Genomic DNA, 25379 nt, shown 5'->3' on the forward strand with positions numbered 1-25379 from the left:
TTTGGAGTCCTTTGCTTTTCTTCCTTTCAGTGTTCTTTCTCACTTTAGAATAGCTTATTTGCCAATATGTGCAATTTACTTAGGCAGTGGCTGTACTAATGAGGTATACACCTTTACAAAAATTTCACTGGTGCTACAAACCAGATATTGTTAGGTATGCCTTTAGACGTTACTGGGAAAATTCAACAATAACACAGCATCATTTGATTATATCCTTTCTCTAAAACCAGTAGTATATAAAGCAGTAAAATGTAAGTCACACTTGTGCTTGACATCACCAGCAACTGTAGGGGAAATGGAGCAAGAGTAAACCTTCTTCTCTAGCAAAAGATCTGGTGGTAGAGAGGGCCAAATGAGAAAAGTCGATGAGTATTTGACTATCACAAGAAAGAATCATATTCAGCAAGCCAATAGTTACTTATATCCACTCTTACAAAAACCTGGATGCTCTTGAAATTATCACATGCTTGTTATATTAAGGAATAAATTTATTTTTTATACAACTTTATTGCCATTGACTTGTCAACCACTAAAAATAACACCATAAATGATACTAATACTTGATTTCTTCAGAACATGAATATAAAGCAGAGAACTTTGTAGGAAGCTATTTGTAAATTAATCATCAGTGTATCTCCTTCTCTATCCACTACTACAGATACATACCTAGGTATGTCTTTCACATACACCAGAAGAACTAAGTAGCAACAGAAAGCAAGTGTGTATAACCAGTTAATTATCTAAAAGAGCTGTGATCTTTAGTAAAACAACAAGAAAAAACATTAAAAGTGGCAAGGGGAAAAGGCCAAGTAACATATAAATGTAGACCTATCAGAATTACACTAGACTTCTCAACAGAGACTATGAAAGCTAGAAAAGCCTGAGCAGATGTCATGCAAACACTAAGAGATCATAGATGCCAACCCAGACTACTGTGCCCAGCAAAACTTTCAGTCATCATAGATGGAGAAAACAAGATATTCCATGACAAAACTAAATTTAAACAACATCTATGCACCCACCCAGCCTTACAGAAGATACTAGAAGGAAAACTCCAACCCAAATGAAGTCAACTACACCCAAGAAAACAAAGGGTGTAACTTCACAACAGCAAAACCAAAAGAAAACAAGCACACAAACATACTATCACCACCAACTCCACAATAAAAGGAACTAACAGTCACTGGTCACTATCAACGTTAATGGACTCAACTCTCCAATAAAAAGACACAGACAAACAGAATGGTTGTGGAAACAGTACCCAACATTATGCTGCATTCAAGAAACACACCTCAGAAACAAAGATACACACAGCCTCAGAACACAGGGCTAGAAAAAGGTTTTCCAAGCAAATGGACCCAAGAAGCAAGTTGAAGTAGCCATCCTAATATCTAATAAAATAGACTTTCAACAAAAATTAATCAAAAGTGAAGAAGGACACTACATTTTCATCAAAGAAAGAAACCACCAAGAGGAAATCACAATCCTGAATATCTATTCCCCCAAATACAAGGGCACTGCATTCATAAAAGAAACATTATTAAAACTTATATCACATATCTATCTCAACACATTAATAGTGTGAGACTTCAACACCCCACTCTCACTAATGGACAAATCATTGAGACAGAAGCCAAGGAGAGAAATAATGAAGCTAACAGACATCATGAATTAAATGGACCTAATAGATGTCTACAGAACTTTTCACCCAAATTTTCAGCACCACATGGAAGCTTCTTGAAAATTGACCATATAGTCAGTCACAAAGCAAACCTCAACTGATTCATGAAAATTGAATTAATCCATTTTTCTTTATCAGATCACCATGAATTAAAGGTAGACCTCAACAACAACAGAAAAAAAAAAACCCTACACACTCACAGAAACTGAACAACTCCCTGCTCAAGAATCTCTGGGTGAAGAAAAAGAAAGAAGCAAATTGAATACTTCCTAGATTTCAATGAAAATGAGGGCACAACTTACCCAAACTTATGAGACACCATGAAAGCAGCACTAAGAGAAAAGTTCATAGCACTAAAGTTAATAAGAGATCCCATATTAGCAACTTAACAGACCACCTAAAAGCATTAACAAAAAAGAAGCAAACACACCCAAGAGAAGTAGATGGCAGGAAATAATCAAATTCAGAGTTGAAATCAATAAATTAGCAACAAAGAGAGCAATACAAAGAATCAACAAAACCAAGAGGTGGTTCTTTGAAAAAAATCAACAAGATAGACAAAACCCTAGCCAAACTTATTGAAAAACAGAGCTACAGTACCCAAATTAACAAAATCAGAAATGAAAAAGGAGACATAACAACAGACACCGAGGAAATCCAAAGAATCATTAGGTCTTACTTCAAAAGCCTGTATTGCATAAAATTGGAAAATCAAAGGAAATGGTCAATTTTCTTAATAGATTTCACCTACCAAAGTTAAATAAAAAGCAGGTAAACAGCTTAAACAGCCTTATAACCCCTAAAGAAATAAATTTTAAAAAGCCAACAAAAGTCTCTCAACCAAAAAAAAGCTCAGGGCCAGATGGTTTTAGCACAGAATCTACCAAACTTTCAATGAAGAGCTAATTCCAATTCTCTTCAAACTATTCCACAAAATAGAAACAGAAAAAAATATTACCACAGTCACTCTGATACCTAAACCACACAAGGACTCAACAAAGAAAGAAAATTTCAGACCAATCTCCCTTATGAACATTGATGGAAAAATACTCAATAAGATACTTGTAGTCTGGAGAGATGGCTCAGAGGTTAAGAGCACTGTCTGCTCCTCCAAAGGTCCTGAGTTCAATTCCCAGCAACCACATGGTTGCTTACAATCATCTATAATGAGATCTGATGGCCCCCCTTCCGGCCTGCAGGCAAAACACTGTATACATAATAAATAGATAGATAGATAGATAGATAGATAGATAGATAGATAGATAGATAGATAAATCTATCTAAAAAATTTCATAACCTCCACTTGAAAAAAAAGATACTTGCAAACCAAATTCAAGAATACATCATCCACCATGACCAAATAGGCTTCATCCCAGGGATGCAGGGGTGGTTCAACATACAAAAATCCATTAACATAATCTACTATATAAACAAACTGAAAAATCACATGATCATCTCATTAGATGCAGAAAAAGCCTTTGACAAAATCCAAAACCCCTTGATAATAAAAGTCTTGGAGAGATCAGGGATATAAGGCCCACACCTAAACATAGGAAAGGCTACATACAGCAAGAAAATAGCCAACATCATACTGAATGGAGAGAAACTCAAAGCAATCCTACTAAAATCAGTGACAAGACAAGGTTGCCCACTCTCTCCATCTATTCAATATAATACTTGAAGTCCTAGCTAGAGCAATAAGACAAGTAAAGGAGATCAAGGCAATACAAATCAGAAAGAAAGAGGTCAAAGTTTCACTATTCACAGATGACATGATACTATACATGAGCAACGCCAAAAATTCAACCAGAGAACTCCTTCAGCTGATAAACACCTTCAGAAAAGTGGCTGGATACAAAATTAACTAAAAAAATCAGAAGCCCTCCTGTATACCAAAGACAAATGGGCCGAGAAAGAGATTAGGGAAACCACACCCCCCACAATAGCCATAAATAATGTAAAGTATCTAGGGGTAACTCTAACCAAGGAAGTCAAAGACTTGTATGATAAGAACTTCAAGTCTGAAGAAAGAAACTGAAGAAGACACCAAAAGATGGAAAGATCGCCCATGTTCATGGATCAGCAGGATTAGCATAGTAAAATAGCCATCTTACCAAGGGTAATCTACAGATTCAGTGCAATCCCCATCAAAATACCAACACAACTTTTCAGAGTCCTTGAAAGAGCTATTCTAAACTTCATATGGAAAAAAAAAAAACAGAATAGTGAAAACAATAATAGAACTTCTGGAAGTATCTCCATACCTGACCTCAAGCTATGCTACAGAGCAAGAGTAATAAAACTGCATGGTACTTACATAAAAATAGGCTGGTTGATCAACTGAATCAAATCAAAGACCCAGAAATGAACCCACACTCCTATGCACACCTGATTTTTGACAAAGGAGCCAAAACCATATAATGGAAAAAAAGACAGCATTTACAACAAATGGTGCTGATCTAACTGGATGTCTACATGTAGAAAAATGCAAATTCATTCATATTTATCACCCTGCACAAAACTAAAGTCCAAGTGGATCAAAGACCTCAACCTCAAACCAGATACACTAAATCTGCTAGAGGAGAAAATGGGGAAGAGCCTTGAACTTATTGGCATAGGAAACAACTTCCTGAACAGTACGCCAACAGCTCAGGCTCTAAGCTCTACAATTAATGAATGGGACCTCTTGAAACTGAAAAGCTTCTGTAAAGCAATGGACATTATTATAAATGAAAAGGCAGCCTACAAATTGGAAAAAGATTTTCACCAATCCTGATTCTGATGTGGGGCTCTGCTGGATAAGGTTGAAGTCTGTCATCTCCAGAGAGCCAATTTATTTGTACAAGGTCTCCTATTGTGTGATAGACTCCTATTTCTCAGTGGGGTTCTATCCACCCTCATCTGGGTAGTTCCAGATCTAGTAAGGAGGTCAGTCACATAGCCCTCAGGACATATTAGAGGCCAGCCTCTTCCCTGATAAGAAAACTGTTCTAGGAATTCTTTTTTTTTTTTTCAATGCAGTTTATTCAGGAACATTGAACAATCCTCGGACCCCGGGGAAAGCCAGCCCACAGCTTAAATAGCCTCTGGGTAGCCAACCCAGGCGTGCCACGGGGGCAATGCAGATAGGTCCACATACATGGAAGCAAGCCAGATCCTCGGCCTTAGCCAAATGTGGAGTTGTTCATGACAGAGAGCACTCACCATCGGGAAGGTGGAAGGCGGAAACCAGCTCCATCTTTAAGGCATAGCATTCCGCAGCTCTCTACAGTTCCCCCTTTTTGTTTTAGATGCATCAGGCAAGAGTAGAGGTCATCTCTGATATTAGAAATAAATTGGGACTTTGTACAGATGTTCATTTAGGTGTCATCCACCCAAAGAGCATCAGACCCGTCCGATACCTTTTTCTCAGAGGCGGGACCTGGGGCATCAACCCGCATGCAATCAGACATGCTCTTCTCTGGGTCCAAAGCGGCTGACCCTGAGTGCAGTGCTTAGCCTCGCATCCTGAGCGTATCATTTTAGCTTTTTATGGTATCCAACCATGCTTGGGGAGAATGTCCTGCTTCAATGGCTGTAAAGGCCTGAATGATCATGGCTGCATCACACTGTTGTGAGACTCTAATCTTGCATATATACCACAGGCAAACCAAGGAGACCAACACCAGAAGGCCTGCTAACACTCCCATGCCCGCCCATTCCTTCAGATGATTCATGACTGCAGCAATCCATGTTGATAATCCTGTGGCTAGTCCTGTGTCCACTCCGGTAGAATTTACTATGACAATGGCCACTCTCAGCTGCTCCATCGTAGTATCGAATTCTCCAGTCCAATTACCTAAAATATAGCTCGACAATTGTTTAGACACATTTGCAGCACAGGAAAAATTCTCATGTTGTATGCTAGTGACACAAAGTCCAGCATACTTTCAATGACAGCCAGGTTGAGCGATTTGCCATAGGGTATCAAGTTGCTCCTGCATGAGGTCAATCCTCTGATTGAACACCATCAAGCTTCCTTTTAGTTGAGCATTAATTCCTTTATGTACAACTAAGGCATGAGCTACATTGGCTAAATGATTATTCAGGGTCTAAGCAGTCTGCCCAGTATGACTCATGGCTAATGCCCTGGTGGTAGCTCCAACAGCCGTCAATGAGATGGTAGTAACAATGGTGGCTGTAGTTCCAAGATCCCTTTTCTGTCTGAAGAGAGTCATAGTGTGAGGGGCATACTCAGCAATGAAAAATAAGGAAATCATGAAATTTGCAGGTAAATGGTGGGATCTGGAAAGGATCATCCTGAGTGAGTTGTCCCAGAAGCAAAAAGACACACATGGTATATACTCACTCATATAGACATACAACATAGGACAAACCCACTAAAACCTGTGCATCTAAAGAAACTAAGCAAGAGAGAGGACCCTAACTAAAACATCCAATCCCCATCCGGAAAGGCAAAGAGGATGGACATCAGAAGAAGAAGAAAACAGGAAACAACCTAGGAACCTACCACAGAGGGCCTCTGAAAGCCTCTGCCCTTCAGACTATCAAAGCAGATGCTGAGCCGGATGGGCAACTGTTGGGCAGGTGAACGGAATTTTAGGTAAGAACTGGGAAATAGTAAGAGCTGGAGAGGACAGGGTCTCCACAAGGAGAGCAACAGAACAAGAAAATTTGAACATAGGGAACTTCCCAGAGACTCATACTCCAACCAAGGACTATTCATGGAGATAACCTAGAACCCCTGCACAGATATAGCCCAGGGCAGTTCAGAGTCCAATTGGGTTACATAGTAATGTGAAGAGGGACTGCCTCTGACATAATCTGATTGGCCTGCTCTTTGATCACCTCCCTCTGGGGGGGGAGCAGCCTTACCAGGCCACAGTAGAGGACAATACAGCCACTTTTGAGGTGAACTGACAGATTAAGATCAGAAAGGAGAGGAGAACCTCCCCTATTAGTGGACTTGGGGAGTGGCATGCAAGCAGAGGGAGGAGGGAGGGTGGGATTGGGAGGGGAGGGAGGGGCTTATGGGGGAATGCAGAATGAATAAAGTGTAATTGATGAAAATTTTAAGAAAAAAGGGAAAAAAATAATTTAAGAACCTTAAATGACTTTCAAATTTGGAGGAAAACATGGAGTTAGTCAATTTACATGGAGCACGTCTCGCCCCTGGGGGCAATGGTCTCCTGAACCTACTCAGACCTCGGACACCACCACTGCTAGTTCTAGAACTGACGCAGGATGTTCCAACGAGGCGTTAAGGCTTCTCATAATATTTCCTATAAGCCCACACCTGTTTGTCTATATCCCCCATTTTTATTCATTATTAGCCAGATAGAGCCAAGTAATTGTGGTAATGATACTTGCTTTTTTGCCCAATGCTGGAATGCTAGTAAATTTAGGTATGCCCTGGTTACTCGCATGCCTCACTGGGTGCCTGTGCCCATTGATGCCCCTCACGCTATGACTCTCTTCAGATACGAATTCTTAAAAATGCCCCACCCTGCTAAGGATCTTAATCCAGCAGCGGCCTTCAATTGTACTTGGAGATCCTGTGACACACACCCCCATAGGATAATTAAGGCCTGAATTGTCTTGTGATAGGATCATTAAGTATCTCTGACCTCCTGACCCCAGTGAATCAAACACATTCACCCTCGAAATCCCTCCCTCTGCCCTGGGTTTATATTGCCCTTGATTTCACTTGATAAAAGTTTTGTGCCTTCTCACTTCAAGACTGTCTGAGATTTGTCGTTTATCCTCCATGGGGTCGAATCACACTGGGCCTGCCCTCCTGCTCACTGGGCCTGGGCCTGGCCTGGCCTGGCCTGGACCCCACTGTGCCAGGGGCTCACTTGGCCTGTGTCTTGGCTGCAAGCTGACATGGCCTGGGGCTTAGCCCACACTTCTGCCATACTGAGTACAGCAGCTTCACCAAGAGCTATTAACACTTTGGTATCTGTTATTATTTATTAAAAAGCTGGTGACAACCTATATTCTCTGCAAGAAGTTTATTAGGAGGGTATGGAGGAAGGGGAAAGCAGGACATGAGAGAGAGAGAAAAGGGAAAGGGGGTGCCCCAAGAAAAAGAGGGAGAGAGACAGAGAGAGAAAGAGAGTGTAAGAGTGTAGGAGAGAGAGAGAGAATGTAAGAGAGGGACCACGTGTCGGGGTTAGCCCTTTAAGGGGCAAGGTAACCACCCCTTCCAGGTGTGGCCACCTGCCTGGTAACACATGATGACATCATAGGTTGTTGGGTAACCCAGGAGCAGGTTGTGTTCCAAAATACTAACAGTATCTCCATAGGCTTTGGAACGCCCAAACTTCCACTGCCAGTGTCACTCTCTTGCTCAAAGAGCCAAACTGTAACATTCTGCAGAAAACACTTTCCACAGCACAGCTTAGCACACTCAGGCCTTACCCTAAGGCACTCTGGCTGCCCCTGAGAGAAGCAGAACCCCGTTCTCTGTTCGGAAGCCGAGTTCCAGGACCCCAGCTGAAATCCTGATCCCCACTAAATGGAGAACAACAATATAAAAAGGGCTAATATCCAGAATATATAAAGAACTCAAGAAAGTAAACACCAACAAACCAAATAATCCTATTCAAAATGGGTACAGAGCTAAACAGAGAATTCAACAGAGGACTTTCTAATGGCAGAGAAACACTTAAATGCCCAGCATTCTTGGCCATCAGGGAAATGCAAATCAAAACAACTCTGATAATCCATCTTACACCTGTCTGAATGGCTAAGATCAAAAACTCAAGTGACAACACATGCTGGAGAGGATAAGGAGAAAGAAGAACCCTCCTCCACTGCTGGTGGGAGTGTGAACTTGTACAGCCACTTTGGAAATCAATCTGGTGCTTTCTCAGAAAACTGGGAATAGCCATACCTCAAGATCCAGCTATACCGCTTCTGGGTATACACCTGAAAGATGCTCCACCACACAACAAGGACATTTGCTCAACCATATTTATAGCAGTTTTATTCATAATAGCCAGAATATAGAAACAACCTAGATTTCCCTCAACCAAAAAAAGTGGATAAAGAAACTGTGGTGCATTTACGAAATGGAATAGTACTCAGCCATTGAAAACAAAGAAATCATGAAATTTGCAGGCAAATGGATAGAACTAGAAAAGGTCATCCTGAGTGAGGTAACACAGACCCAGAAAAACACACATGGTATATACTCATTTACAAGAGGATTTTAATAATATAGTATAGTTTAGACATACTACAATTCACACACCCCAAGAAGATAAGTCCAATGAACACCTTGGCCCATTCATTGGGAGACTGGGGGATATCTCTGACACAGACTATGTTGCCTACTTTCTGATCACTTTCCCCAATGGAATTTCCCTACAAGGCCACAATGGAGATGAAATCATTCCTCATGTGAAAAGATGAGCTGGGGTGTCTGGGTAGGACAGCTCCCCTATTATGAGGAATAGGGGAGAGGAGATGCAGGAGGAAGGGTGGGACTGAGAGGAGAGGAGAGAGGGTCCTATGACTGAGACGTAATTAAAAATGAAACAAATGTACAATATAACTTTGGATATATTGGTACAGAACATTATTAACACTGGAACAAACTTCAGCATCTTATAGTCTGGGTACATAATCAATCACTTTCACACATTTTTATTTACACATAAGCATGCATATATAAATTTGTCAAAAAATAAATATAAAGTTTATATATGAGAAAGTTACTCATATTTAATATCTATATTTCTTAGCAAGTCATGTTTAATCACAAATATGGCAAAAGCAATTATCTAAAGAGTCAAAAGCCCATGGGTATCGGGGATTGTGGTTCTGAGACTACAAGGTTTCACACATTATAAGAATCTGGATGGCAAATGTAAATTTATTAGAGCATGTGCTTTTAAGCAGATTATCAGCAATTCCTGTAAGAATCTGTTATGCAGAGGTTTTGCATTGCTGAGTACATAAACATGCTAGAATCAGCTTATACCAAAAGGAGATGAAGGCTTACCCTCTGCTTCAGACATTGCTCTGTGTATCTATTCTTCCCCTATTCATTTTCCACTGTTTACTTAAACCAACATATCATAGTGCACAATACATGTTTAACATATACAATAAATATGAATTGTAGGTAATTATTAAGCCACAGTCAACAATGTGTTCTAAACATTCTGGGTCATGTTGGGTCTTATCTTATATACTTTTAATATCAATATGTTAGTTTCCACTCCCCCAAAAATGTGACAAATACTGTCCTGGAATGTCTGACATAGCAAAAGGTGCCACTCCAGCCCTGGTGACAGGTTTGAGGACAGGCTGCAGGTGCCTGGGGAGCAGTGTGTATCTGCTGTGCAGAAGTAGATGGCTGAGTCTCCAGGCTGAGTGGCTGTGACTTGCAGAGACAGGTGTTTCTCTTTCTTATCTAACAAAAAGCTGAGTCTTTGGTTCTGCTTTCTTTCCATATTTGAACGGATATCAATGATGAACTGAGGACCCTTCCCAGGCTCTTGCTTATACCAAGGGAAGTAGGCTGAGGCACTGTCAGTGTAAGTGCAGTTGATGACAGCACTGTCTCCCTCCTGGACATTCAGGGAAGAAGGGTGCTGTTTCACCTGCTCACCTTGGCTCTCCCCTATGCAGAAAGATGGAGAGAAAGGTTTTTAAGTCATTTCTCTTCCTTAATTACTGCTCTAGTAAGCAGAAAAAGGCTGAATGAAGCCATTTTCTGGGCATCTAAGGACCATCCACTAACACACTCTATTCCCCCCCCCACACACACACACCATCCTCAACTCACAGTCCATCTGCAGCCAGAGGAAAATGAATAAAGCATGAACAGCTGTCTTCATGGTGCTTCCTATTCAGATCAGTTGCAGATGCTCAGTCTCCAGCCAGTTGAGCCACTTGCAAGTCTAGATTGGCCCTTATGACAGTCACACCTGCTGAGTTAATTGCCCAGCCAGTGAGAAGCAAGCCTGTTCATTGAGAATTATCTGAGATCTCCTTTCAGTGCATCAGCTGAGGTGCACTGCCACCATGTGGCCAGATTTCTAACTGCTGGATTCTAGCTTCTTTCCTAGTATTCTAAGTTACATTAAATAGATAGATAGATGATAGATAGATAGATAGATAGATAGATAGATAGATAGATAGATAGATAGATAGATAGACTTCAAAAGAGACTCCAGCCCACCTGTGCCATCCCTACTCTTCCAAACATAGCTGTGCTCATGTAGACTGTGAACCAGCCTAACCAGGTGAGAGTTTGTTTTATCTTCTTATTCACCCTGTGAGTATCACATTCTCAGACCTAGCTGGGCTCCTGGCATGTGAACCAGTGTAACCAGAAGAGTGCTCCAGGTCCCCAATTGCCCACTCCATCCCCACACTCGCAAGCCTAGCTGTGGTTCCTTCACCTGTAAAGCAGCTCATCCAATTGGAAAGACCAGCTCTCCATCGACTCACATCTCCCCGCAACCAGAAAGCATATTATAGGTCCTGTCACTTGCAAACCATCCTAGACTGGTAAATTTCCCAGAACCTCCCTGTACCATCCCCACACTCACAGGCACAGCTCATCTTGGACAGCTTTTGCACCAGCACAGAGACCCAGTCCTGAGTCACATTCACACACTTTCTTGATTAACACAGAAGCAGAGTCACTTTCATGCCTACCATCAATAACGAGTATCTGTATCTGAATGACTTACCTACCAACTCTTAGAATCTGATCTGAATGCAACCAAGCTTGAGAAACATCAAAAGCGGGCACAAAATGCTACTCAGCAGAGGAAGGCTGCAATATCAGACATAGTGAAAGAAGTCAGCGTGCCGAGATCATATAACAAACACAAAATAGGAAAGGCCAAGACAGCCCCACTCCCACACAACCCCACCAGTCCTATAGAAATGTTTTCCTATGAGAATTATCAAGGGGAGCACAAGCACACAAATACAGGTGATCCTATACTAATATACCACAAAAATTTAGCCTTTAAACTAAAATTAATCAGAAGGGATGAGGAGAAACCCTTAAAGGCTTTCTAGTATTCAAAAAAAAATTTATGAAGGCCCTACATACCCAAAGTTGTGGAGCACAATGAAAGGAGTGCTAAGAGGAAAGTTCATAGCAATAAGTGCCTTCATAAATTGGAGAGATCTCATACAAGAAATATCTGAAAGTTCAAGTAGAGAGATAAGCAGATACACAAAAGAGGAGTAGGTGAAAGGAAAAGAGGAAAAACTTTATTTTAGCTTATACTTTCAGAACACAGTCCACTGAGCATAGTCACTGAGGGAGGTCAGTGCAGAAACTTGAAATCAGCCTTGCTTTCTGGTCTATACAACGTTACCTCTGGCCCAGCAAAACACTTTACAGCCAAAGAGGTGCAGGAAAACAGGAGACTAGTGCTTACTATCTGGCTTGCAGTTCAGCTTATGCTCATCTCTTGCTTATACAGTTTAGGAACACCTGCCTAGGGATGGCCTGGCCCTTAGTGAGCTGGACCTAACTGTAGGAGTTAACAGCCAAGACAATGCCCAAAGACAAATCTGAGCCTTCCCCTCCCCACAGGCCAGAAATCCAGAAGAATAAGTATCCTTAGTGTGCAAAATCCAAGTGAAATATCTGCAATGCAAGCCATTCACCTAAGATTCACTGAAGTCACAGAGGAGGTGGCAGAGAGATTGGAAGAGCCAGAGGACTAGAATCCCTGCTGCTGGAGACATTCCCCCAGAAATGACAAGGAAATGCAATCACACATCTCAAAAATATGGTTGCCTGAGCAAAATAAATATAATGATAACATCAGTTGGCATGTCAACATGGGTAAGGGAGAGTCCACATGCCTCAATGAAGACATTGAGGTTGTAAAAGCTGCAGACAGAGGAAGGATCAGGTTCCTCCAGGGACAAGCTCCCACACAGATTTTCCAATTCCACCTTCTCAGTCCTGAACACATGTCCATATGTCCATGGAAAAAATTAAATGGAATCAGTAGGTTGCAAGGCTGCAAATACTTGTGTGTGTGTGTGTGTGTGTGTGTGTGTGTGTGTGTGTGTGTATTGAGAAAGAAAAATAGAGTGGGAATCCTTAGAGAAAGAGAAGACTGGCAGAAGTGGAATTAAAACAAGGTATGTTGATGAGTTTGATATGAACAAACAATGATACATTTGGATGAAATGTCATAAAGAAACACATTATTGTGCACATTGAGTAAAACAAACAAACAAACAAAAAAAACCCACATAAGATTGCTTAGTAACTTCAATCTCTTCCCCTGTGAGAATTCTACTGAACAGATCATTTAAAGGGTGCAGGTAAGCACAGGACGGCAGGCTCTAAAGAGCAGCACAGAAAACCTGCTGTGAGAGGCTTGTTGTGGCACTGGGCAAAGTATTAATTTTTACACACACACACACACACACACACACACACACATGCAATTTCCCTTTCTGCAAATGACATTGTACACTTTGAGTGTGGTTTACTAAGCACTGGCCGCCATCATTTTGTCGATCCCTCCTAGTGAACTTTATAGTAGATATTTCCAGCACTCGATGGCAGTAATGATATAAATGAAGCACAAAAATTATGCAGCAGTCTGCCAAACTCGCCCCAGCTAATAAGTGGTAGACCAGGAACTTCAAGCCAAGTCCTAGTCTCCAGGAGGGAATATTCAAGAACTGTGACATATCTGCTAAGTGCTAAACAAGAAAGCACATGGAATTTACCCGGTACCTTCCCTCACACAGTGGGTCCAATTCTCCTGTACTCCATAAAGACCAGCTGCACACTCTGAGGTTGCAGTGTCTCCCACACAACAAAGCTCATGGAGTCTTCTGAGGTCTACTGACAGTGCATCCTAATGACGGCTCTCATGGCTTCTCACAGGCATCTGTGGTCTGTCACATGTCTTACTGCCAATGGGAACACTGTGTGTTATGATGGGAGGGTGGAAGGCAGAGGGAGGACAGCCAGAGCTCACTGTGCCATGTTCCCTACAGCAGCTTCTTCCCATCAGTGACTTGTTTCCACATCTCAGGAAGTTTCTTCAGTTTGAAAAGTGCAGAATATAGACCCAAATTTCACTTTAGGAAAAAAAAACAACAAAAAAACAAAACAAAACAAAACAAAAACAACGTTTCGTCTTGGCAACAATGCTGAGCCACTTATCTTAGGCAGTCTTCTGTTCTCCAGCCCAGAACACCTCTGTATCGTATTTGGCACTCCTGCACTAACCACTGTCACATCTGACAGCTGTAGATCAAACACCACAGTGATCTTCCTGAATGCTCCCTGCTATGATTATCACAAAGTTCTGATTTCAGATCAGTAAGGATGGCTGTGGCTACTACCAGGTCTTCTAGACATTTAACTCATGAGCACTAGAGGGCAGCAAAGAGCTCAGCGAAATAGCAAAGTTCTTCAACAACAGACTAAGTAGAGGTTAGCTAGAGATTCAGTCAAAAACTTTGGTTTTCATTTTATTTTATTTTCCTTTTTATATTTTCAGTCTCAAAAATGCAAATATTTCATGTTTCCTCTCACATGAGGTCCCAGATTTTAATGCTTATACATACATAGCTAAGAAGAGGAATGTCATTCTCCATGGAAATATAAAAGGACAATTAGGGAGGGGGGAAAAAAGATCTTAAGGAAGGGCAGGAAAATGAAAATAAAAAGGAAAAGAAGCAGAAAGCACAAAGAATAATAAAATACAGGTGACACAAAATCAGAAAGGGCTCAAAGGGGGAGTCAGGGAGCCAGGAGGAAGGACACAGGGGAGGGGTGCGGGGTGCGGCAGTAATGCTGATGGTCATCTAGGGTTTGCAAAGCACATTCCCTGGACAGACACAGGACTGGATATCAGGGACAGACAAATGTGCCTCAGAGGAGGAGAGAGTAAAGCTTTATCCCTTGGGAATGGGAGATGCCCGAAGGCTGAGAGTTCGGGAAACTGGTTCTGAGCTGAGTCTTCTGTAGCCCTCTTGGTCCTCTTTCCTGTGTCCATCTGTTTAGAACCCCACATCCTTACCTTCCAGCTACTTCTCTACAAATGTCTTCTAGGACCTAGAAGCCTCTACCTCGGGGTCTGCTTATGCTTTCCCATCCACTCCATGACTCCTCTACTCTTTCAGAAGTTCATATGGATTCTGTTTTTTTATTTTTTTATTTTTTTTTTTCAATGCAGTTTATTCAGGAACCTTGAACAATCCTCGGACCCTGGGGAAAGCCAGCCCACAGCTTAAATAGCCTCTGGGTAGCCAACCCAGGCGTGCCACGTGTGCAATGCAGATAGGTCCACATACATGGAAGCAAGCCAGATCCTCAGCCTTAGCCAAATGTGGAATTGTTAGTGACAGAGAGCACTCACCATCGGGAAGGTGGAAGGCGGAAACCAGCCCCATCTTTAAGGCATAGCATTCCGCAGCTCTCTACAGTTCCCCCTTTTTGTTTTAGACGCATCAGGCAAGAGTAGAGGTCTGATCTCTGCAATAAAAGCATTTAAGACATAATAATTTTGTAATGAACTACTTTCCTTTTCCTCATTTGGAAATGTGTGTGCTAGAGCCTGATCTTCAAGGAAGGAAAATGGAAAGATTTAGACCACGCCTTTCCAGGTGGTTGCCTTTGAGTAAAGACTCCCAGGAAGTGCAGGGCATCACCTGGCTGGGACGTGATGGGCAGACAGGGCAAAGGACAGGGACACAGGCTCTGAAGGGGGAATGTGCCCTGTGTGCTTCTGGGAAAATCTTTCCCTCTGGATCCTTATACATCACAGCACGGGACTGCAGAGAGCCTTGCTGAGACACTCAGCACTGTTAACAGCTGAGTTAATGATTTCTTTTTAATCTGTTGCTCCTTGGGCAATGTGTATTTAGGCTTGGCATCCTTTTCTCATTCGCTTAGGTGGGATGCAACCAGTAATCTCACCATAACTGAAGCATCCAGCCACCCTGCTCCAAGCTACTGCTCCTCATCAAAAACAAAGAAACAAAAAACAAAGCAGAAGAAAAACCCCTACACTTTAGGCACTGCTCTTGTGCTACATTCTGGCTGATATTAAAGAAAGATGCTATTGAGTTAGAAAAGTTGCGTCTCAATCCTGAACACCAAAACTGAGAAAAGTAAGAGACGTCATACAAGGTTATCAGGTCGTAGTTAGATTGTGAAATATGTAGTCTTTCATATAGGTTAACAGTAACTAAAAGTAAGTCAACCATCTTTTTCTCAGTAAAACCTTTCCTTTCTTCTAGATGAGGTTCATTTGGGCTTTTTCTTTATTGCAAAAATATATTTTAGTGTGCCAGTGAACTTCCCACTGTAGAAATTTTTTTTTTTTTTTTTTTTTAGGCAGAATGTAGCTGTTATGTTGAGTGAATTCAAACTGACAATCCTCTGTCTCACGTGCATAGACAGCAGGTAGATGCCATTGAATCCAACTGAGTAACCTTTAAGAAAGACAATTGCAAAGAAGTTCATTGGATGTTAGCGATATGTATTTACTTTTCCTTAAAATTTGTTTCCCCTGCTGACTTTTCTTCTAATGAAGAACCAGGCTTTTGTTTCTCAGAATAGAGAATTTGAATTTTACATTTGTTAACAGATTTTGTTTTTTGGGATTTAGTGAGTTCTCTAAGTACTTCCCAAGCCTTGCCATGCCTGTCTGCCTGGAATTCTTCCAAAATCAGAGAGGTGAACTTGCAGAAGTCCTTAGTAACTTTGAAGATTCTATTGCTGGGTTTTTTATGTAGGAGGGTTTGTTAAAATCACAGTGAGGCAATGCAGTCTCAGATCCTTACTGATTAGGGGTCCATGTGACATTTCATGTAATATAGTGTCTATTTTGTTGAACTGAGAGCGCCATGGTGCCATGCATTAACATTTCCAGGGTCTACTCTCTATTGCTATGTAGTTGTTCTCTTCATCTTTCTGTCTGGCTGTGGTCAGAAATGTCCTCTTTTAGATATGAGACTTGCTGTGTCATGTTTACAGCTTTCATTTATTGGGCATGTTGATCTCTAACCTTTAACTACCAGTTTTAAATGTTCTTCTTTATGAGAGCGGCTTCCTGGAGACACAAATAGTTGGCATTGTTTGTTAACCCAGACAGTTATTCTGTGACTTCTATTTGGTGAGTCGAAGAGATTTCTTTGAAATGGGGGCTGGAACTTAGACACAGTACTTAGTATCACTTGCTGCTTTTGCAGAAGAATCAGATTCAGTTCCTGGCATTCTATAGTAACTCATTCTCTTCAATAACTCCAATGTCAGGGAATCTAATGCCCCTTCCAGTCTCCATGAAAACCAGACATGCACACAGTACACACTTGTACATGCTGGCAAAACAGTTTACACTCATGATATAAACAATCTTTAAATACACATTCAGAAACACATTTCTCAGATTTTCTTTCCCCATGTCATTCTGTTTTGGGGTGAACATGGAAGAAGCAACATTAGAAGACTTAAAGCATAGGTGATTTTTTAATATTATATATTGTTTAATTTATATTATAGCACTACAAATTCAGGCTCCAAGCACATATAATGTCAATGAGGTTCCAGATCCATTTACCATTAACATTCTACTCCTCACTTCTATAACTTTTGTTTGTCTTGGGTCAAGTCTGTTTGTATTGTGTTGGCAAATGTGATCTCTTCTTCTGAATTTCCCCAAAACTAGAGAGATTGAGGAGATGTGGAGGGTCATCCTTCTAGACATCAATTATCTTCTGGGTCTCACTGTATTTTCACAAGTCTCAGTACACCCATGTGCTGCCCTCATGCAACTGTCCTTCCCAATTGCTGCTCTAGCTGACCTTCAGTACCTCAGGCTCAGTACCAGATACAGAGACAAAGATTTGTGAGGATAACCCAGGAACTTCCAGTATTTCATGGATGAAGTCCTTATGATCTGTCTCTGACCACTTTATTCATGATGACTCTGCTTCTCTGAGTGTAACTTCACAAGAAAATTATGCTCTTTGCTCTTCCAGACAACTCCTCTCAGGTGTGTGCTGTTGCCAATATCAAGAGAAACTAACACTTTAAATTGTTGTGATGCAATATTCCCAACTGTAGAAAATGTTACACATATTCTCTGATCTATTTTTAACTAAATAATTTCAAGACAAAGTATTAAAAGAAAACCACTCATCATAACTGTCTCTGAATTGCCTGGGATGAGGTTTTACTTAGAAACACACTACTGATGCAGACCACAGAGGAAGCATCCACAGTGAGACTTCCTGTTCAGCATGTGCAGGTGTGCTTCTCAGCTGGGCTCCTGCGATGAGCAATGCTTAAGGAGCTCCAGTTTTTGTTCAGCTTGTGCTGTCACTTCAAACACTGTGGGTCACCTCCCAGAGTGCACAGAAATATGTCCCCGAGTCTTCTAGCTGTGAGGCTGAAATGACAAGGCTGAAGGACTTGGCTGATTTCTTCATGGTGACAGAATAGCGGCCATTCCTCTCATTCTGAGTAGAAGAAGAAAGTTGCCTAATAAGGAAAATCATCTCTCCAGTAACAAGCTGCTTATACCAAAAAAGACGGTATAAGTTCTGACTTGTCTCATATGAACAGTCCAGAGTGACTTCTTCTCCATAGTGACTGCTTGTAGTTGACTGGACCTGAGTGACTTTCTGGGCCACATTGAATCCTGCAGAACAACCAGAGGAAAGAATAAAAAGCCTATCCTATGATAGTGTACACAAAGCAGTGTAAGAAAAGGGCCCCTTAAAAATCCAAAGACAAACTTAACTGAAGACATTTCTGCTCACTTTTCTCCAATCCATTTTCCCTCTCATGTCAATGTAAATGGCCATTTGCATGGGACAATACTTCCTACAAAATATCCTCAGCTATATGTGAAACGTACATACCAGAGAAGGTCAAGGCCACCAAAACACAGAGCAGGCTGCAGGGAGGCATGTGTTGCAGGTCCCTCTGGATGAGTGTGTCAGCTCTGACTCAGCTCAGTGTTCAGTGCCTGAGAGCCTCCCAGTGAGCACTTGTACCTCCTGTGTTTCTGACATTGCCTCAAGCAGGAAATGTGGTTTTGTGTAATCATAGGTTACAACCTCCATGTACAAAGAGAAAAGTGTAGCTTACCACAGGCATCTACTTGCATCCTTGTCTGATAGGGAGTTTGAGAAAATCCATCCCTGCTGAGGGGGAAGTAGCTTTGCACACATGGGTGTTATTCAGGGAGATGATTTTGGGAACAAAAGTAAAATTCATAATGAGCCGTGTGTGATATGTAGTTCACTTGTAGACAATTATCTTATGTTATCCTCTCTCCATCCATTGTCTAATTGTCTATTTAAGCTTAATAAAAAAAATGATTAAGTCCCCTTGGACCCATGAATTTCCCTTTGAAACACTGGTATCTGAAAGAGTCTTCCTCCTTTGCTCAGTGCCACAGTCTATCCAAATTCTGTCCCATCAGCATTCCAGAAGATCCCCATTTGCTTATGCCCTGGCAAATTGTAACAGGAATAAAATAATAGTCTTCAGGGGATAAGAAGATGTTCAGTGTGTCTGTTGACAACTGTACATCATGAGTCCCTTTGTGTGGATCTCCAGGACCCATGTAAGAATCCAGAAGCTATGGATGCTCCTTCAGTCAGGGCTCTGAGAAGCATAGACATGAGCATCTTGGGGTCTCACTAGTTAGTCATTGATGAGCTTCAGTTTAAGTAAGAGTTCCCACAAAAATAAATAAATAAATAAATGTGACAAAAAATGAGAGAGATAACCATTGATGACCACTGGTTCACACACACACAAACACACACACACACATACACACACACACATTCACACACAGTTGGTTGGGAAGTTACAATAATTTTTAAACCCACTGCTAAAAAAACTGACTCTCTTGTAAAAGTTTACCATCAAGTTGTACTCACAGGATGTGTTCTGTTTTCGCCACACAGAGAACTCTCCTTGTTACATGTCCTAGAAATTTTTGTAACATTTTACTGTCATATTCCATCTCACTTGTAAACTTTCTGTACTTTAATTTAGAAACCAGTTTCATGATAAGCATGGCAGGTCTCCCTGTGACTTGAGCATATTATATGTTCAAGATACATATAACCTGTAAGCATTAGAGTCATGTTACACATGGGTTTGTTGTTGAATGTTTTTGTGTGTACAGCTATATCACCATTTAGAATATATCTCTTAATCCTTGACCTGCTCTCATTATTCCAATGGAGGAAATTACCCTACAGGCAATCAGAGGAGAAAATACAAACAAGGTCTCTGAAAGAGCTCCAGTTCTTTCTATAAGAAAAAATAGCAGATCAACATGTACTTCAGGGACAAGTTTCTGATATCAGATTCATATTCTCTGCCCATTTCACTGCTTAGTGCTGAGAGCCCATGCCCTGGACTTTCTCTGTGGCTAAGCAGGAGATCATGGGAGCCACAGCAGCCTGGGCAGCACAGGGTGGCAAGGCTGTGCTCCTGCTCTAGATCTCCAGAGAGTGAGTGGATGCCCTGCAAGCTGCATAGCCACAGCCTCTGAGACGTGGCTTTGTAGTACACTGGGTTTTTCCTGGGTTTAAGTGCTGAGGTGGACAATTGGTCTCATTCTAAATACTGCTTTGTCTTTCCTGTGATTTATTTGGTAGACAATGCTTCCCAGTGAAGATAAAAGTTAAGGTTGGTGAACAGATAACTCAACGATTCAAAGCACTTGTTGCTAATGATAAATACTGAAGTTCATGTCCCAGGACACATTTAATAAGTTATGTTTTCTGAAAAGCCTGAAACTCCACCTTTGAGTGCATGGACACCAACTTTTGGCCTTTACATGCACACAGATGTGTCCACCATGTATGTATACAAGTTTGTGTATACTCACACAGACCTGTGTGCTTCCACCCACCACACACACACACACACACACACACACACACACACACACAAAGCAATTAATAAAATAAAATATTTTAAAGAATGATGCTTAGATTTAAAGAACCACAAGAAGAGATCAGGCATTGAGGAAAATGGGGATGATGTTGGGCTTAATTTGGAAGTTGGGAGGGAGGTCAACACAGAAGAAGACAGAGAGAAGTTAAATGCCACTGAGGATGGTTGAAATACCCTTAAGGATATTTATTACTTCATGTTTACCTGGAATTATATTTCATATATATTTTAATGAAGTTATTCCACTTGGGCTGGCAATATCCCCTCAAAAGAAGGATCATCTAACAGGAAACCAAGTGCCAGGCATGGGAAACCTCTTTTCAATATGTTGATCAAGGAAATCCAAGAGGCTCTTAGAAGAATGCTGACTATTGCTGTTCTGCTAGGTTTCCTCTCAGAGATCAAAAGCAAGTCTCAGTTGAGGGAAGCCCTATACTTTGGACCAAGACCTGGAAGATTACCTCTCATGCCTCTCAAGAAAGGTTTTCTTGTCAGCAGAGGAAGACCATCACAGAAAATAACAACTGGTTAAAAAAAAAAAAAAAAAAAAACAACTGATTATGGAACTTTCACCACCCCAAACAAATACATCTACAACAAGACTCCTACAACAAAGGCCCAAAAAACATTGAAGAAAACAGGGCACCAAGAAAGTATAAGAACAAGAAGACCAGGAAGTGTGCCTCAAGAAGTTCTGCTAGAAATGATGGGGGAGCAATAGCCTTGACACCACAAAAGTATGTCTGCACAGCAAGTACTGAACAATGATGATACCACTAGCCAAGAAAAATTGTACCTGCATGTTGCTACATTTGGGGTTTCTTTTTCTCTCCTTTACTCTTCACCACCCCATGTTCTTCATTTCTTTAGAGAAAAACTAATAATGGTGAAAGTGAGCAAAGTTATCAGTAGACTACTTCTTGCTTATTAGGGATGTCAAGTTTCCTTGGGTAAAATTTATCTACTCCATCAGGATACCTAACTTCTTGATTCTTTGTATACAACTACTTGACAAACAGCATCCAACCAACAAGCACCCAACAACAGCAGATCTGCTACTTGGGCCTCTAGCATTTAAAGATCCTCTGAAAAGTTCCCAGAATTCCAAACTTGACACACTCACAGAAACTATTTGCGGCTGGAAGAACCACAACTCTGTTAGAGCATGAGGCAAATCATAGTCACCTGCTATGACTCAGTCACATATTTGCACACCTGACAAAAACAAAAACATATTCCTTTAATGTTTTTGTGTGTTTTAAGGAAAATTTTCACTACAGAAATGACATGGGGCTGGAGAGGTGGCTGAGAGGTTAAGAGCATTGGCTGTTCTTCCAAAGGTCCTGAGTTCAATTTCCAGCAACCACATAGTGGCTCATAACCATCTATAATATGATCTGGTGCCCTCTTCTAGCCTGCAGGCACGTATGCAGACAGAATACTGTATGTATGCATGCATATGTATGTGTAAATAAATAAAATCTTTAAAAAAAAAAAAAAAGAAGAAATGACGTGGTGCCCTGTACCTACACAAGGAACTACAGACAACTAAGTACTGCTGAGAGCCAGAAATGGTCCTTTCCAGGGAAGAGCCCTGATTAATGATACAATAACAAGTGGTCAGCACTGAAATCATGTGCACAGAACCAGCTCTAAACAGACTCAGAAGAATGTCTGTACATAATTGTGTGTGTGTGTGTGTGTATGTGTGTGCATCTGTGTTAAACAACAGTAATCATAGAAAAAGCGCCCATGGATTTGCAGTTATTATTGAAGAACATGGCAGAGACTAGAGATAGAGGACATAGAAGGGGTTTGAGGAATTTAACGTAATATGTAAAAAATGATGTAATTCTATTTTAACCAAATAAAAGCAATAAATTAAAAATATCAAAGTCAATAAATCAATCTGTGATAAGGCCTGAGTGGCTTTCTCAGGACAAGCCAACATTCAGTCTTTAGTTTTTTTATTGTCATAGGAACTTTTTAATAATTGTTTTGACAGTACATAGTAGTTATTTCCAGCACAATATGACATTTAACCTTAACTTTTGCCTTCTTCAACTATTTTAATTCATGTTTAGCTTGTATAAATATTGTTTACTTTGGTCAATATGTCTGGACCAAGGTCAGGTTGTGTTGCCAAGGCAGATGTGACTGAGAAATGTCTAAGCAGAAACAAAATGGAGTCTGGACAGGATGGCATTACCTTAGTCATGTCATGGTCGGTAAACTCAGTGTCTCTATATTGAAGAAAAGAAATTTCCCCTTTCTAAAGAGATAGCAATTGCTACCTGTTAAATTAATGCTTTTGTTGATACAATATTTTTTAATCAGAATTTTCCTCTTCTCTAACTCCTGCTCCATGAGTTTTGCTTGGTTTTGGCATTTTTTAATTTAATTGAACTTTTGGTTTTGTTTTGTGGGTATTTAGTTTTTTTTTGTCTGGGGTGTTTTGTTTTTGTTTTTTGAAAGTGAGATGAAGAGAAAGAACATGAAATTGGTGGACAGTATGAAAGAACGGCAAGACAGCAAGAATCCTTAATGTATTGCTTGTATTCACTCAACTTCCAACTGTCCTGACCCTGGTTTGATTGATGATGAAATATGACACATATTTCACATCAATCCTGGCCTCTTTTCAGAGACAAACCATGAATCCTCACCCCAGACCACTGGGACTTCAACATCCATAAAGCAGCAGCTCAGGCAAATGAAATCAAAACAGACTAGAGAGTCTGAAGTCTCTGTTTGGGTCCTGGAGAGCCATTGACCCCAACAAAGGATTATTGTGATGACACAACTCTGTGGTAATCTTCAGGAGTCTGAGAAGGAGAAGAAAGAGAGTGAGGAGCCTCTGTGACCAGATGTTTAGCAATGTCATTCAATGGCACGGAAGCATGCCCACTTTTGATGCTATTCTGCAGTTGTTACAGTTTTCGTGAAAACAAAACTCCTTTCTAAATGATCTTTCATTCACAAATCTGTGGCTATGTGAGCAATGCCCAATATAAACATTTTTGCCTTCAGACCCTGAAGGAATGAAGACTTTCCTTGACTGTATGCTGAAAATGCATCTGATGACGAAATTTATGTCAAAGTTCAATCTTTAAAAGCAGAATTTGCTTGATAACTGTATGAAGACACCCAAGTGGTGATGACTGGGTTATTCTAAGTCAACTTTCCCTCACCTTCCCTCAGTACTCTTGAAGTTATTTCCAGCCTTTTATTCTCTAGGATGCTCAGGGTGTGTCTTGAGGTACACAGAGTTTCCAAATTCTATGTTGCACATCCTCAAATATGCTTTCACTCTTTGCTTACTTCCATTCTAGGTTGTTGTATTCAATGAAGCCTATTTCAATCAGATAGAAATTCTGGGGTTTCTTTGTTTGTTTTGTTTTGTTTTGTTTTGACTCAAGTTTAAAACTTGACAGGGATAGAAGACCTTGAAAACCAGGAGGAGTTCACATATCGGTATTATGAGATATATCTCCTACTGCTAAGAGCCAATTGACTTTATTTTCCTATGTGACTGTTCTGTTTTCATAATGAAAAACTATTCACTGTAGACAAGAAAAAGAACTTGTAGGCTTTAGATGTTTAAGTATAATATCTTCCATGTTGTTTTTGTTGGTTTTGGTTTTCTGAGACAGAGTTTTACTATGTTGCTCAGGTTAGCCTACCAAACCTCAAAAATTACTCCTGTCTAGGATCCCAAAGATGTTATGGCTTCCAAAGCCATTAACAATGTGGCATAAAAATGAATTTAAATTTTTCTTGATTGGAAATCTTTTTGGCTTTTATATAGCATTAAGTGAGCAATCCTCGCCAAGTATTAGGCAGTGAAAGAATCTTTAATTCTGTGTTTTGCTGATGTCCACAAATACTGCAGCTGCTTCTATTGACTACGCCTTTATGTTCATTTTTATATTTTGTTCATTTATGAAATACACATGTAAAATAATTTCTTTAGTGAAAGTTGTGTATTTTCATTATATGACTAATTTGCATTCTTTCCTCCTCACTGATGTCATTTATCTATTTTAAACACACCCGTATCCTTGTGAGGGCCTTCTGGTTTACATGCTTGAATTTCTTGAAGGTAAATGAAGACATAGGAGGCAAAACAAGAGGAAGTAGAAGAGTTCATTGGTCATATAAATTCCCAATGACGTGGTTATCAAAGGAGATTAATGTAGAAGGAAAGACTATGTGATTTCTATCCCAGAGGCCAAAGTCAAGGTCTCCTGACACTGGCTGTAACAACCACACATGAACAACTTCACTGACAAGAGTGTAGGGAACAGGGCCTTCATAATTTGTAGTTGCTGCAAACCAAACACACAGAGAACTATTTCTATAACCATGGAATAAAAGAATCCTCTAGGGACTGGGGAAGATGGATCAGAGGATAAGAGCACTGACTGCCCTTGCAAAGTTCCTGAGTTCAATTCCCAGCGACCACATGGTGGCTCACAACCATCTATAGTGAGATCTGGTGCCCTCTGCTGGTCTGCAGGCATACATGCAGACATAATACTGTATCAATAATAAATTTTAAAAAATGAAAAAACAAATCCTCTAAACCAGTTAAGGAAATGGATCTGAAATTCCAGCTGTTCTTGAGGAGCAAACAGAGAATGTAGAAAATGCTGAGACTTCATCTTGATCTGTCTCTGGGCTGAGGGAGTCTAACCCTTAGACTCACAGTGCCCCCTGTCACCTGGTCCTGCATACCCTCTAGGC

The 25379-nt window shown here is 40.7% G+C and overlaps 1 gene segment (V, D, J or C); it reads right to left on the minus strand.

The window, feature by feature from the left end:
• Positions 1 to 18031: 18031 nt before the first annotated feature.
• LOC132656237 (T cell receptor delta variable 1-like) lies at positions 18032 to 18620 on the minus strand. The segment is given in 2 exon segments: positions 18032 to 18348; positions 18572 to 18620. Coding segments are annotated over 2 exon segments (366 nt in total).
• Between the last annotated feature and the right edge of the window lie 6759 nt (positions 18621 to 25379).

The sequence above is a fragment of the Meriones unguiculatus genome, chromosome 9 (assembly GCF_030254825.1).
Source record: "Meriones unguiculatus strain TT.TT164.6M chromosome 9, Bangor_MerUng_6.1, whole genome shotgun sequence".
NCBI classification, from domain to species: Eukaryota; Metazoa; Chordata; class Mammalia; order Rodentia; family Muridae; genus Meriones; species Meriones unguiculatus.